Raw genomic sequence first — 13,580 nt, 5'->3', positions numbered from 1 at the left:
CTATAGGGAAGAGGCTTGCGTAGCCTATTGCACATGGAAACAGCTAGAAGAGAGGCCAGTGATGTGTGTAGCCAAAGTAAAAAGCTAAATCAAAAAGAAAGGAGGACCAAGGCACTCTTCATATAATAAATTAAAATGCCTTTATTAGTATGGCATGTTCAATAGAAAGAAAGTTGTTAAAAACCGACGCGTTTCGGCTGCATGGCCTTCGTCAGGGAGTACAGAAAAGGGAGAATACAATGTCCTCTTTTGAAAGGCTTTTCCAATTAGCCCTAATTAGAAGAGGGAGTGGTTACCAAATTGGACACAACTAGTAAGCAATAATATACAAATGAAAAGGTGAAATACTGTAGCTATGTTATCATGAGCATACAACTCCAAGTTAGAAGCATCAGAACACCCAGAGAGGCAGTCCCAACCCTAACCACGACTGGGAGAAGTGTCCAGAACAAGAAAGCAATATATTCCACAGTACACTAGACCACAGCAAAACATGAACAACAGTCCAAACATAGCTGAGGGCAATAGAGCAAAATGTCCACTAGATGACAGCAAATGGACCCATCACGACCCTACAGGAAGGGTGAGAAATCCATATCTTCATTTAAACCAGGGTACTTAGTGGCCTGTAGTTTGTAAATCCATATCTTCATTTAAACCAGGGTATTTAGTGGCCTGTAGTTTGTAAATCCATATCTTCATTTAAACCAGGGTATTTAGTGGCCTGTAGTTTATAAATCCATATCTTCATTTAAACCAGGGTACTTAGTGGCCTGTAGTTTGTAAATCCATATCTTCATTTAAACCAGGGTACTTAGTGGCCTGTAGTTTGTAAATCCAAAAACTCTATCACCTTGTCTGATTATTGGAGGAAAGGCCTAATCCCCAGAGGACTCCGTATTATGAAGTTTCCAGCTAATGGAGCACAAGGTAAAACTGGATTTAAAGCTAAATGGGAGGCTATTCTCAACAAGTGTTCTTTTGACCTAATGCTACTTCTAATAGAAGATTCTAAAAAGGACAGACAAGTAGTCCAAACAGAAATTGAAGTAGTAAAAAGGAAAATCACAGAACACAGTGACATTTCTAACAAAGCGCAATGTGATGAGATCTTGAAAGAGAAAGTAGACACATTCACTCTGACATTGAAGCAAGACAAGCTAAGAAAATTTAGAAGAGATGAAGTAGATTATAGAGATGGCAAGGTCTTTGCCTGGAGAAGACCAACACGCAAGAATTCAGAATCACATCTGCAGAGAAGGAAGCCTAGATCTGTTTCTTTCAACTTTACAAGCAGTGACAATGAGGATCACCCCAGACGCTCAGAGGCCAGCTCCTCCCAAGATTTTTTAGATCAGGAAGAGGAGTCATGCAGGTTCCTCAACAAGAGAGGGAGAGGACGCGTAAGAGGCCAACACGAAGGGGGAGGAAGATTTCAAGACTATCAAACCACACGGAGCAGGACCAGAACAAGGCTGTGATCAACATTTCTGGAGAACCCCTTTCTGATGATTGCATAAGGGTCTTGTCTAAAGGACTGTCCTTTGCCCCCACATATTCAACGAATGAATTTAATACAAAGATTGAACTATTTAGTTTCTACAGGAATCTACATCTGAAGGCCTGGTACAAGCAAAACATCTGTCCAAAGACAGACGCCAGTGTCTCAGGTCAGGCAGTTTCTGTTCCCTCTAAAACACCTTTTAAGCCCAAGTCCACTTTTTGTCCCATAGTCCAGAATGCCACACTAAATACATTTGCCAAGAAAGTTAATTTTGATGTGGAGAATCTGTTTAAGGGTAAAAGTGATTCCAACAAAACACGACGTAATCTTTCTAAGACAGAGAGGGATGCAGTTGAATCATTATCCAAAAATGAACGGATTGTAATTAAAAAAGCAGACAAAGGCGGTGCTACAGTAGTGTGGTGTAAAGACAAATGTGACAGAAGCCTACCGTCAATTAGACAATGACCAATTCTACCAATCTCTTACCTTCAACCCTACAGAGGACCTAAAAACTGAATTGCAAGGGATCCTCACAGAAGCTAAGGAAAATGGTTACATTTCAGACAATGAGTTCAAATTTCTTTTCAATGGCAGTCCACGTATGGCTTCTTTTTACCTTCTTCCAAAAATCCACAAAAATCTTGAAAGCCCCCCAGGCAGACCAGTCATTAGTGGTAATGAAAGTCTGACAGAGCCCATCTCTAAGTACATTGATTACTTTATTAAGCCTTTTCTGATGTCACTTCCAGCCTATCTTCAAGATACCACAGATGTGTTGAACAAAATTAAGGAATTGAAGAATATAGGCACAGCTTCCTTTTTAGTCACCATGGATGTGGAGTCTCTATACACCACCATTGAGCATCAACAAGGTTTGGCAGCGATGCACCATTTCTTGAGTACCCGGCCTGAAACTGAGATGCCTCCTACAGAATTCATTGTATCACTGACTGAATGGACTCTTAATCATAACATCTTTATCTTCCAGGACCGTATTTTTAAACAGGTCAAAGGATGTGCCATGGGAGCTTGCTACAGCCCTTCCTACGCTGGTTTGTACTTGGGTAAATGGGAAAATGACTTCATTTTGGATCCTTCTAATAACCATTTCTTTGACCGGATTATATGGTGGGGACGCTATATTGATGATGTTTGCCTGTTTTGGTCCGGCTCAGAAGATGAACTTATTTCCTTCCACCAATACCTTAACCCTAACATCAAACTAACTATGGAATACAGCAAGGATAACATTCATTTTTTGGACCTCGACATTAGTAAAAATGACAAAGGTTGTTTGAACACATCAATCTTTAGGAAACCTACAGATGGGAATACCATTCTGAGGGCAGACAGCTTTCACCCCAAAAGGCTAAAAGAGAATATTCCATATGGCCAATTCCAAAGAGTCCGCAGAATTTGCGATCAGGAAACAGACTACAGTGTCAAATCTGCTGAATTGGAGAATCGCTTTTTGGATCGGGGCTACAGCGTTCAGGTCCTGAAAGATGCAGGTATAAGGGCTGGATTACTTGACAGAGAGAACTTGTTACGAAGAAGAGTCCCTCGTGATACATCAGAGAGAGTGTATTTTGTTACAAAATACAGCACTGAAGCAGAGAACATTAAAAGAATCATTAAAAACAATTGGGGAATCATCCAAAGTGATACGCTACTACGCCAAGTCTTTCCTGAACCACCAGTCATAAGCTTTAAGAGATGTCCTACCCTAAATGACAAATTAGTCCACAGTTATCTTCCGGGTGACTCAAAAAAACTTGGCTTGACCACAAACCGAAGGGCTCTTTTAAATGCAACCAGTGCAACCATTGCAGTAATATTGCACAGAAAAAGTATTTTGTTGGCACAGCTTCTAAAATGGAGTATTACCTCAAGCATTTTATTAACTGCAAAACCACTCATGTCATCTATAGAATTGGAATGTCCACAGTGCAAGGTGTTCTACATTGGACGGACAAAGAGACGCCTTCAAGATCGCTTGGCGGAACACAAGTACGCCATACGGGTAGGCAATGAAGACTACCCCATGGCAAGGAACTACAAGTCCTTACACCATGGCAACCCTGCCTCCCTACAAGCTATGGGTATTGATCATATTCCGGCCTCTATTAGAAAAGGGGACCGTCTTAAACAGTTAAACCAAAGGGAACGTTTTTGGATTTACAAACTACAGGCCACTAAGTACCCTGGTTTAAATGAAGATATGGATTTACAAACTACAGGCCACTAAGTACCCTGGTTTAAATGAAGATATGGATTTCTCACCCTTCCTGTAGGGTCGTGATGGGTCCATTTGCTGTCATCTAGTGGACATTTTGCTCTATTGCCCTCAGCTATGTTTGGACTGTTGTTCATGTTTTGCTGTGGTCTAGTGTACTGTGGAATATATTGCTTTCTTGTTCTGGACACTTCTCCCAGTCGTGGTTAGGGTTGGGACTGCCTCTCTGGGTGTTCTGATGCTTCTAACTTGGAGTTGTGTGCTCATGATAACATAGCTACAGTATTTCACCTTTTCATTTGTATATTATTGCTTACTAGTTGTGTCCAATTTGGTAACCACTCCCTCTTCTAATTAGGGCTAATTGGAAAAGCCTTTCAAAAGAGGACATTGTATTCTCCCTTTTCTGTACTCCCTGACGAAGGCCATGCAGCCGAAACGCGTCGGTTTTTAACAACTTTCTTTCTATTGAACATGCCATACTAATAAAGGCATTTTAATTAATTATATGAAGAGTGCCTTGGTCCTCCTTTCTTTTTGATGACCTATTTACACCTTTTACCAAAGAGCACCTTCTATCTACCAAAATATACTATAGTGTACCTCAGTAGCGCTTCCCTTCCTCCTCTTTCTACTAAAAAGCTAAATATTAGGGCTGTAGGCCAAATATTTACCAGTCAAAGTGCACAAAAAAGGAAACAGATTATGAAATGGCATATCTGTCTGTTCCTCCAGGCTATGTTCAGTGGTCCCCGGGGATGCAACGCTCCACTATTGATTAGGCCTACGTTTTTACAACACAGTGCAATGAGGAATGTATTGTTTTCAAGTGAGTACACAATTATTTTCTATAGGCTGTAAACTGTCTTGGTGAAGGCTAATGATTAGACCTGATTACCAACAATGACATGACAGCCTACAGGGAGGAGAAGAAAGCCCTGGCGGAGTGATGCCAGGAAAATAACCTCTTCCTCAACAAAACGAGGAAGCTGACTGTGGACTTCAGGAAACAGCAGAAAGAGCACACCCCACCCCCATCCACATTGACGGGGCCGCAGTGGAGAGGGTGAAAAGTTCCTCGCCGTGCACATCCCTGACAACCTGAAATGTTCCATCCACACAGACGGCGTGGTGAAGGCGTAACTGCGCCTCTTCAACCTCAGGAAGCTGAAGAAATTCAGCTTGGCCCCTAAGACCCTGACCGCCTGCAACCGCAGGGCTCTCCAGAGGGTGGTGTGGTCAGCCCAACGCATCCCCGGGGGCACACTGCCTGCCATCCTGGTCATCTACAGCACCTGGTGTCACAGGAAGGCCAAGGACGTCAGCCACCCAAGCTACAGCCTGTTCACCCCACTGCCATCCAGAAGGTGCATCAAAGCTGGGATCGAGAGCCAGAAGCTGTTTCTCAATCTCCAGGCAACACACACAAAATACCCCATAATGATGAAGCAAAAACTGGTTCAGAAATGTTTGCACATTTATAAATCTGAAACGCCACATTTACAAAAGTATTTCAGACCCTTTACTCAGTACCTTGTTGAAGCACCTTTGGCAGCGATTACAGCATCGAGTCTTCCTGGGTTTGACGCTACAAGCTTGGCACACCTGTATTTGGATAGTTTCTTCCATTCTTCTCTGCAGATCCTTTCAAGCTCTGTATGGTTGGATGGGGAGCGTTGATGCACAGCTATTTTCAAGTCTCACCAGAGATGTTGGATCGGGTTCAAGTCCGGGCTCTGTCTGAGGTCCTGAGCGCTTTGGAGCAGGTTTTCATCAAGGATCTCTATACTTTGCTCCGTTCATCTTTCCCTCGATCCTGGCTAGTCTCTCAGTCCCTGTCGCAGAAAAACATCCCCACAGCATGATGCTGTTACCACCATGCTTCACCATAGGGATGGTGACAGGTTTCTTCCAGACATGATGCTTGGCATTCAGGCCAAAGAGTTCAATCTTGGTTTCATCAGACCAGAGAAGCTTGTTTCTCATGGTCTGAGAGTCTTTAGGTGTCTTTTGGAAAACTCCAAGCATCCTGTCATGTGCCTTTTACTGAGGAGTGGCTTATGTCGGGCCACTCTATAATAAAGGCCTGATTGGTGGAGTGCTGCAGAGATGGTTGTCCTTCTGGAATTTTTCTCCCATTTCTGTCAGAGTGACCATTAAGTTAATGGTCACCTCCCTGAACAAAGCCTTTCTCCCCGGGTTGCTCAGCTTGGCCGGGCGGCCAGCTCTAGGAAGAGTCTTGGTGGTTCCTGTCTCGGAGCTCTACCTTACATAGATAATGTATGTCATAACAAGATTCCCAGCGCTTCAAGACAAGCCTCCTCCACCCTCTCTAGCTCTTTCCCCACCCGCAAAATTTCAGTCGCATCTTGAGCTTTACACATGCAAAACACTGATTAGTGAAGTCATTTAATGGTCGAGTTAACGTATAGTTTAAAAAGAATTGAATGATATATAAAACTGCTACTTTTTTGTTAGTTAGAACAGGTTCAGAACTTTATTTTGCAGTTCGGCACAGCGGAATGGATTCAAAAAAAACAAGTGGTTCTGTTCAGAACTAAACGATTGTTAAAGAATTGTGGATCCAACCCCTGGTTTCAAGCGGGCCCTGCAGGTGGTGCGTGTTTAAAGCTATGGAACGCCATATGGGTCTTCGCGTGTCAAAAAATATACGTCAAACACTGTTCTATTATAGAATGTTGTGTGTGCCGAATTTGCATGTGCAAGCCAAGCGCCACCATTACTATCACTGTCAAAGCTGTACAATATTACGTTGCTAATAAGGCATTATTTGTTCGACTGTGTGAGCATTTGAAATAGGATCAGGACCAAAATGACAAGGATCAAAATTGTTTGCAAATAACTTTGATACAGATGTTATTAGCAACTTCTGGGGTAGCTAGCTAGCTTTAGCTTGGTACCTAGCTAGCACCAATACAACCAGCCTGAAAACAAATGAAACTGCTGTCATTGTCAATATTCTGTGCAATGATTTAGGAATCCATGCGAGTAAGTATTAGCTAGGTAGCCACTTGTTCTTCTATTGAAATAACTAGCTAGCCAGCTACTTAACATTGTTGCCCAAAACTAGCGTTACAAGCAGCCATCTAGCTAGTATGGCTTGACCGGACCGGGTTGTGTTGTGAAACTAGCCACAATAACGATTAGGCACAATAGTGGAATTTGCATTTCACCGTTCAAAATAAGTCGCTCTTAGAAAGCGATGCAGAAGGTTACAATTGGAATCATTCCATATTTAGACTAGATAATATTAAACAAGGTTGGACTATTGGAATGTGGAGCAATGAAATGGGGTATCAGTCTACTCGTTGACACCAATATTTGCATCGTAGCTCTTATTGCAGGAATTTGACTGTGGGAAATCACCTCCCCAGTCACCCTATTGTGCATATTGACATTCATATTGCACTGTACAGACTTACCTAAGGATTGGAGATCAATGAAATGGGTCTTCTCAGTACCCAATAGCTTTCTTCCCTCCAAAGTACTCCTCGGTTATCAGGCTCCAAAACATACATTGTCAATCAAATGTATTTATAAAGCCCTTTTTACATCAGAAGATGTCACAAAGTGCTATACAGAAACCCAGCCTACCTTAAATAGTTTTTCCTCTGGAATAGTGGTCAATACACATAGTAGGTTGACTGGTACAATAAATGTGCCTCAATTCACAGTGGTTTCAGAGTCCCGCAATAGAGCTACGACGCTAATGTTCTCTGGGTGTCACTGAGTCGACTGATAACCTATGGATTATGGATCAATGCCAGGGGGTAAGGCTGTACAGGTTAATAAGTATGGCACCAATGCAATTCTAAAGTCAAATACATCAAGTGGGATTTCAACAGATATCAACAAATTAGTGTCATTTGTTTTTATATCGTTTAGCGTGATCTATTCCACTATTTGTATTAAATTGCATCACTTATTTTGAAGGCAAACTGCAAATTCCACTATTGTGGCTAGCTTCACATAGGTGGTCCGACCACCATTAATCAAATAAGAACCGTCTTATAAATTAGGGGTATTTTAAATGACGACACCTAACTAGATAGCTAGCAAACTAACTATAGCTACTGAAACAGATTGTCATTTTGCTAGCTTTATGACCAGCACTGTCCAGAGCTTGGGGAAGTGCATTTGCGCTAGTGCGGCAGAAGCAGGTGCTCGAAACAAAACGTTCCCAGCATCATAGCATACGTGTCATTGAGACAAATGAAATACGAGTGTAATAAATTAGTAATAACTAAAAAATGTTTAAAAAAGTATGAATGTGTTAACTTTTTATGGCTGCAGGGGCAGTATTGAGTAGCTCTGATTAAAGGTGCCCATTTCAAACGGCCTCGTACTCAATTATTGCTCGTACAATATGCATATTACTATTACTATTGGATAGAAAACACTCTAGTTTCTAAAACCGTTTGAATTATATCTGTGAGTCAAACAGAACTCATTTGGCACAAACTTCCTGACCAAGAAGTGCAAAGTATGAAATCGATGCTCTGTTCTACTTCCTGCCTATACATGGGTATGATACGTATTAGTATACGTGCACTTCATACACCTTCCCCTGGATGTCAAGAGGCGGTGAGAGAAGAAATTTCGTGTTTATCTTGGTCTGAAGTGGAATACAAGCTCTTTGTATGACGTGTCCCCCATTTCCTGTTTTCTGGAGAGCGCGAAAGGGGACATGGATTTGCCTTCTGTTTAGCTGCCGTTATAGGCGACTAATATCTCCGGCTTTGATTTTATTTGATACATGTGACCATATCATCGTAAAGTATGTTTTTTCAATATAGTTTCATCAGATTATTGAAAATTTTTCGGGAGTTTTGCCGTGTTCCGTTCTCTTCCGTTTGTTGACAAGGAGAGCTTCGAGCCACTTGGCTAGTCCGCTTGCTAAATCGAGAGGGAAAATGGACGTTCTAAATCCAAACAACGATTGTTCTTGACAAAGGACACCTTGTCCAACATTCTGATGGAAGATCACCAAAAGTAAGAAACATTTTATGATGCTATTTCATATATCTGTCGTCCATGTGAACTAGTCGCCGGCGCCCAACTTTGGGGTACTCAGCTATACCGAAGCTGGATATCGTAATTAAGTTATTTTTTAGAATTCTAACACTGCGATTTCATTAAGAACTAATGGATCTATCATTTGCTATACAACATGTATTTTTTAGTTATGTTTATGAATAGCTATTTGGTCAGAATATGTGTGTCAGAAAACGTGTCAGAAAAATATCGTTGCTGTTTAGACGTTGTGGAAAAAGTAGCTAAGTTAGCACAATGTGTAACCACTGATTTCAGCTCTAAATATGCACATTTTCGAACAAAACATAAGTGTATGTATAACCTGATGTTATAGGACTGTCATCTGATGAAGAATATCAAGGTTAGTCAAAAAATATATATATTTTACTGGTTTGTTACGATCGCTAACTTTTGCTACTGGGAAATGGCTTGTCTTTCTGGCTATTGTGGTAAGCTAATATAACGCTACATATTTTTTTTCCGCTGTAAAACACTTAATAAATCGTAAATATTGGCTGGAATCACAAGATGCCTGTCTTTCATTTGCTGTACACTATGTATTTTTCAGAAATATTTTATGATGAGTAATTAGGAATTTGACGTTGGTGTCTGTAATTATTATGGCTGCTTTCGGTGCAATTTCTGATTGTAGCTGCAATGTAAACTATGATTTATACCTGAAATATGCACATTTTTCGAACAAAACATAGATTTATTGTATAACATGTTATAAGACTGTCATCTGATGAAGTTGTTTGTTGGTTAGTTTGGTTGGTTCTTGGTTAGTTAGGTTGGCTTTGTGCATGCTACCTGTGCTGTGAAAAATGTCTGTCCTTTTTTTGTATTTGGTGGTGAGCTAACATAAATATACGTGCTGTTTTCGCTGTAAAACATTTTAAAAAATCGGACATGTTGGCTGGATTCACAAGATGTGTATCTTTCATTTGCTGTATTGGACTTGTTAATGTGTGAAAGTTAAATATTTTTTAAATATATATTTTGAATTTCGCGCCCTGCACTTGAGCTGGCTGTTGTCATAAGTGTACCGACGTCGGGCTTGCAGCCATAAGAAGTTAAATGATTGAGACGTGCAGTCATTCAGGTCCTGATTGGTCAACAAGTTATTTGACATGTCTGTTTTGACACGCAAAGATTCAAACGGCATTCCATTTCTGCTGGTGGGTATTTGCCACTAGGCAAAGACTCAGTTCGAATACATCAGAAAGGCCTCACAAATCCACATTGTTTGGATTGGGCAAAGTAATAAAGGCAGTAACATTTCTTTCAGCCATCCAATCACTTATAGATTTGTGTTTACCGCAAGGAAACAAGGACATAATGAAGGATCAATAATGCATTCTAAAGTAATCTAACAGTGCCACTGTCAGTTAAAATCACCAGCTCTGCATGCACCCTTACCTTGCCTATGTCATGTGCAGACTTCTCCAATTACAAAAACGCTTGCTGATAAAGTTACTGTACATGTGCCTAAAATACCCTCTAATGGGATGTGCAAGAGAGATAAAAGCATCTACGTTAACCCTGATGTAACCCCCATTACTATAGGACACAATAGTGTCACAGAGGCAGCCTTGATCATCTTTACGTGACTATAATAACAGCAGTAATGGGAGTCACATTGGGTTAAGAGTGACATTTCCGTAGGTCATAATCACATAATAGTTACCAAAAAAAAAATAATAATCGCGATCTGTTTCAGTACGGGCTACTGTAAGTTGTGAAAAACTTTCCAGGCAAACACTTTGGTTGTTTATTTCAAGATAGTGGTATTACAGCCAATAAATGGCTTTAGCAAGGAGCTCCAATGTGACATAAGGTCTGTTATAAACTGAGTGGTTCGAGCCTTGAATACTGATTGCCTGACAGCTGTGGTATACCACGGGTATGACAAAATATTTATTTTTACTGCTCTAATTATGTTGGTAACCAGTTTATAATATCAATAAGGCACCTCAGGGGTTTGTGGTACATGGCCAATATTCCACGGCTAAGGGCTGTATCCAGTCACTCTGCGTTGAGCATAAGAACAGCCCTTAGCTGTGGTATATTGGCCATATACCACACCTCCTCGTGCCTTATTGCTTAAATATACAACGGCTTTCAGCCAATCAGCATCCAGAACTCTAACGACCTGGTTAATAATATGTCATTTAGTGGAAACTTTAGTCTTAAGCAATTTACAACCATGCGTGCATGCATACATACATTTTTATTTTCTCATATGGGTGGCCCCAACGGGAATCAAACCCATGACCCTGACGTTGCAAGTGCCATGCTTTACCAACTGAGCAACAAAGGACCAGTGACATTTAATTTTTGTATTATTTTGACAGGTCACTGGCAAAGACATGGGCTCTGAATAGGTCAAACATGCCTCATTAGCAAAACACAATGCACCCATCGCATTCTCCACATTCCCATTGTACCTTTCTTTCTGAATAATACATCTAAGGCCTTTCTACTGCCTTTTTTCCTATTATATTAGCAAGAGGGAGCCTCCGATGTCTTACAAGGACACAGGGGATGAGGGAGAGAGACCACTTGATTGTTCAAAACAAATGAATCTCATTCAATGTAGAGGTGTTGGTCGACTCCAATTCACAACCAAATCAATAACTTCCCACGGCATAATGGATCTTATTCAACACCACCAACTCCATTGGCTTTCACAGAACAGTGGGGGGCATAGGCCCACCTTTCCAGAAAAGGCCATGTCTGCGTGCTATTGACTCAGTGTGCTGGCTAGCCCAGAGCTTACTAAATGCGCCTACTGCTAGCCTATTAGCCTACTGCTAGCCTATTAGCCTACTGCTAGCCTATTAGCCTACTGCTAGCCTATTAGCCTACTGCTAGCCTATTAGCCTACTGCTAGCCTATTAGCCTACTGCTAGCCTATTAGCCTACTGCTAGCCTATTAGCCTACTGCTAGCCTATTAGCCTACTGCTAGCCTATTAGCCTACTGTTAGCCTATTAGCCTACTGCTAGCCTATTAGCCTACTGCTAGCCTATTAGCCTACTGCTAGCCTATTAGCCTACTGCTAGCCTATTAGCCTACTGCTAGCCTATTAGCCTACTGCTAGCCTATTAGCCTACTGCTAGCCTATTAGCCTACTGCTAGCCTATTAGCCTACTGCTAGCCTATTAGCCTACTGCTAGCCTATTAGCCTACTGCTAGCCTATTAGCCTACTGCTAGCCTATTAGCCTACTGCTAGCCTATTAGCCTACTAACTGTGACTCTCAAAGGTTTGTTGTTTCAGGGGAGGGAAATTACAGGCTTTTGCCCTTCTTTGGCGGTGGCGACCTCTCCTTCGTTGGGAAGAGGAAGGAAGACAGATAAGGGCGGGGAGGCAGCAGAAGCAGAAAAGGGGCTGCTGCAGCGGAGGCAGTAAGCTACACCTCTGGCCAATTTGTGCCCAGATTAACTGGAGTGTGACAAACCATGGGCCATAAAAAAAGAGGTAACGAACACAGGCCAAGTCTGCCGTACCCCATTCATGTATTTCTCCTACCTCTTAAAAAACTCTTACAAATAAATAAAAACATACAAATCACTCTCTCAAAACACACAGAGAGAAACATAATGAAAACCTTCCCTAGGCTATGACCTCACTGGGCTGTGCGGGGGATGGGCAGAGAGAGTAGAAAAACCAGCTTTTTCTCAATCTTTTCATGAAGCTCTGCCTGCAATCCCTAAGAAAACCATCCCCTGATCCCCTATAAGGAAACAATAAAACCCTTTCCAAACGTCTATCCTTCTGAAACAAAGACCCTTAAAGCTTATCTTCCCATCTTGGTGACAAATCAGCCAATAACCAACGGAGGGGAACAGAACAGATAGAGAAATGCTGTCTCTCTTCTCGAGGACAAAATGTAACAATGGTTCCTACGTACCTCTGAAGTGCATTAGAGCCACCGGCTGGAAAGGCCCATTGGAATTAGGTGCATCCACAACCATCCTGATTCCAGCTTTATTGCATGTCAACATCTAAACTCGACCAGGAAGGCAATCCACTTAAGGTAAGGGGCCAGCCTCCATTTTAGCACAAAAGCAGATGAGAAAATGAAGCTCTCTGCTGCTGGAGGGAACTGTCTAGTTAGTGACGTCAACGGTAAGGAGCAAGCCGGTTGGCTGAGCCCAGTAACATAAAGTGACGTAGGCAGGCAGCTCGGAAAGAGGATGTTGATTGGTAAACAGAGAGTAGGGGGCGGGACTTGCAGGGACAATATTGGATCTGTGATTGTTCAGAACCGTTTTGAGCTTGGCCCTGCCTTCTTTAAGGAATAGGAACTCAACAAATTCACTGTATTCTATTCCAGACATTACTGAATATGACTCCAAGTGCCTAATGGTTGGTAAAATTCTCAATTTGAATGACAAAGGTACATACATGATGGACCTATTGTAACGTGATCAAACGAAAACACAAACACTGCAAAAATGACACATCTCAAATAATACACTCCAAATATCACACTGGAAATACTGTAGTGTCAGTGAGTATAATTTAGGAAACATAAATAATCTAAATCTTCTATCAATTATTGTAACACAAAAACTGCTGTCTAACGTTGTAACCATTCCACTTACAGTGGCAGTGCTTTAAATGATTGGTGGAATTGGCCCACTGTGTCAAATCAAATCAAATATTATTTGTCACTAATAGTAAAATGCTACCCAACAATGCAGAGAGAGATAGTAGAGAAAAATGTAACAATTATAACACAGGGAAAAAACACAAATGAGTAACGATAACTAGGC

The 13,580-nt window shown here is 41.5% G+C and overlaps 1 protein-coding gene across 4 annotated transcripts in view; it reads right to left on the bottom strand.

Moving 5' to 3' along the window:
* Positions 1-13,580, bottom strand: part of LOC129811342 (serine/threonine-protein phosphatase 2A 56 kDa regulatory subunit gamma isoform-like) — a 66,921-nt gene that overhangs the window by 24,838 nt on the left and 28,503 nt on the right. The window contains exon 1 of one of the 4 annotated variants that reach the window (XM_055862565.1): positions 12,713-12,897. The exons of 2 other annotated variants lie outside the window; for them this stretch is intronic. In XM_055862565.1, coding sequence (XP_055718540.1) covers positions 12,713-12,806 — 94 coding nt within the window. In that variant the 5' untranslated portion in view covers positions 12,807-12,897. Of the gene's footprint in view, positions 1-12,712; positions 12,898-13,580 lie in introns of those variants that run through there. One more of the 4 variants, XM_055862564.1, reaches the window with a different exon arrangement.

Source organism: Salvelinus fontinalis, chromosome 15 (assembly GCF_029448725.1).
Source record: "Salvelinus fontinalis isolate EN_2023a chromosome 15, ASM2944872v1, whole genome shotgun sequence".
NCBI classification, from domain to species: Eukaryota; Metazoa; Chordata; class Actinopteri; order Salmoniformes; family Salmonidae; genus Salvelinus; species Salvelinus fontinalis.
Note: the sequence above shows the minus strand (reverse complement) of the source record. Positions and strands in the feature narration are given on the sequence as shown.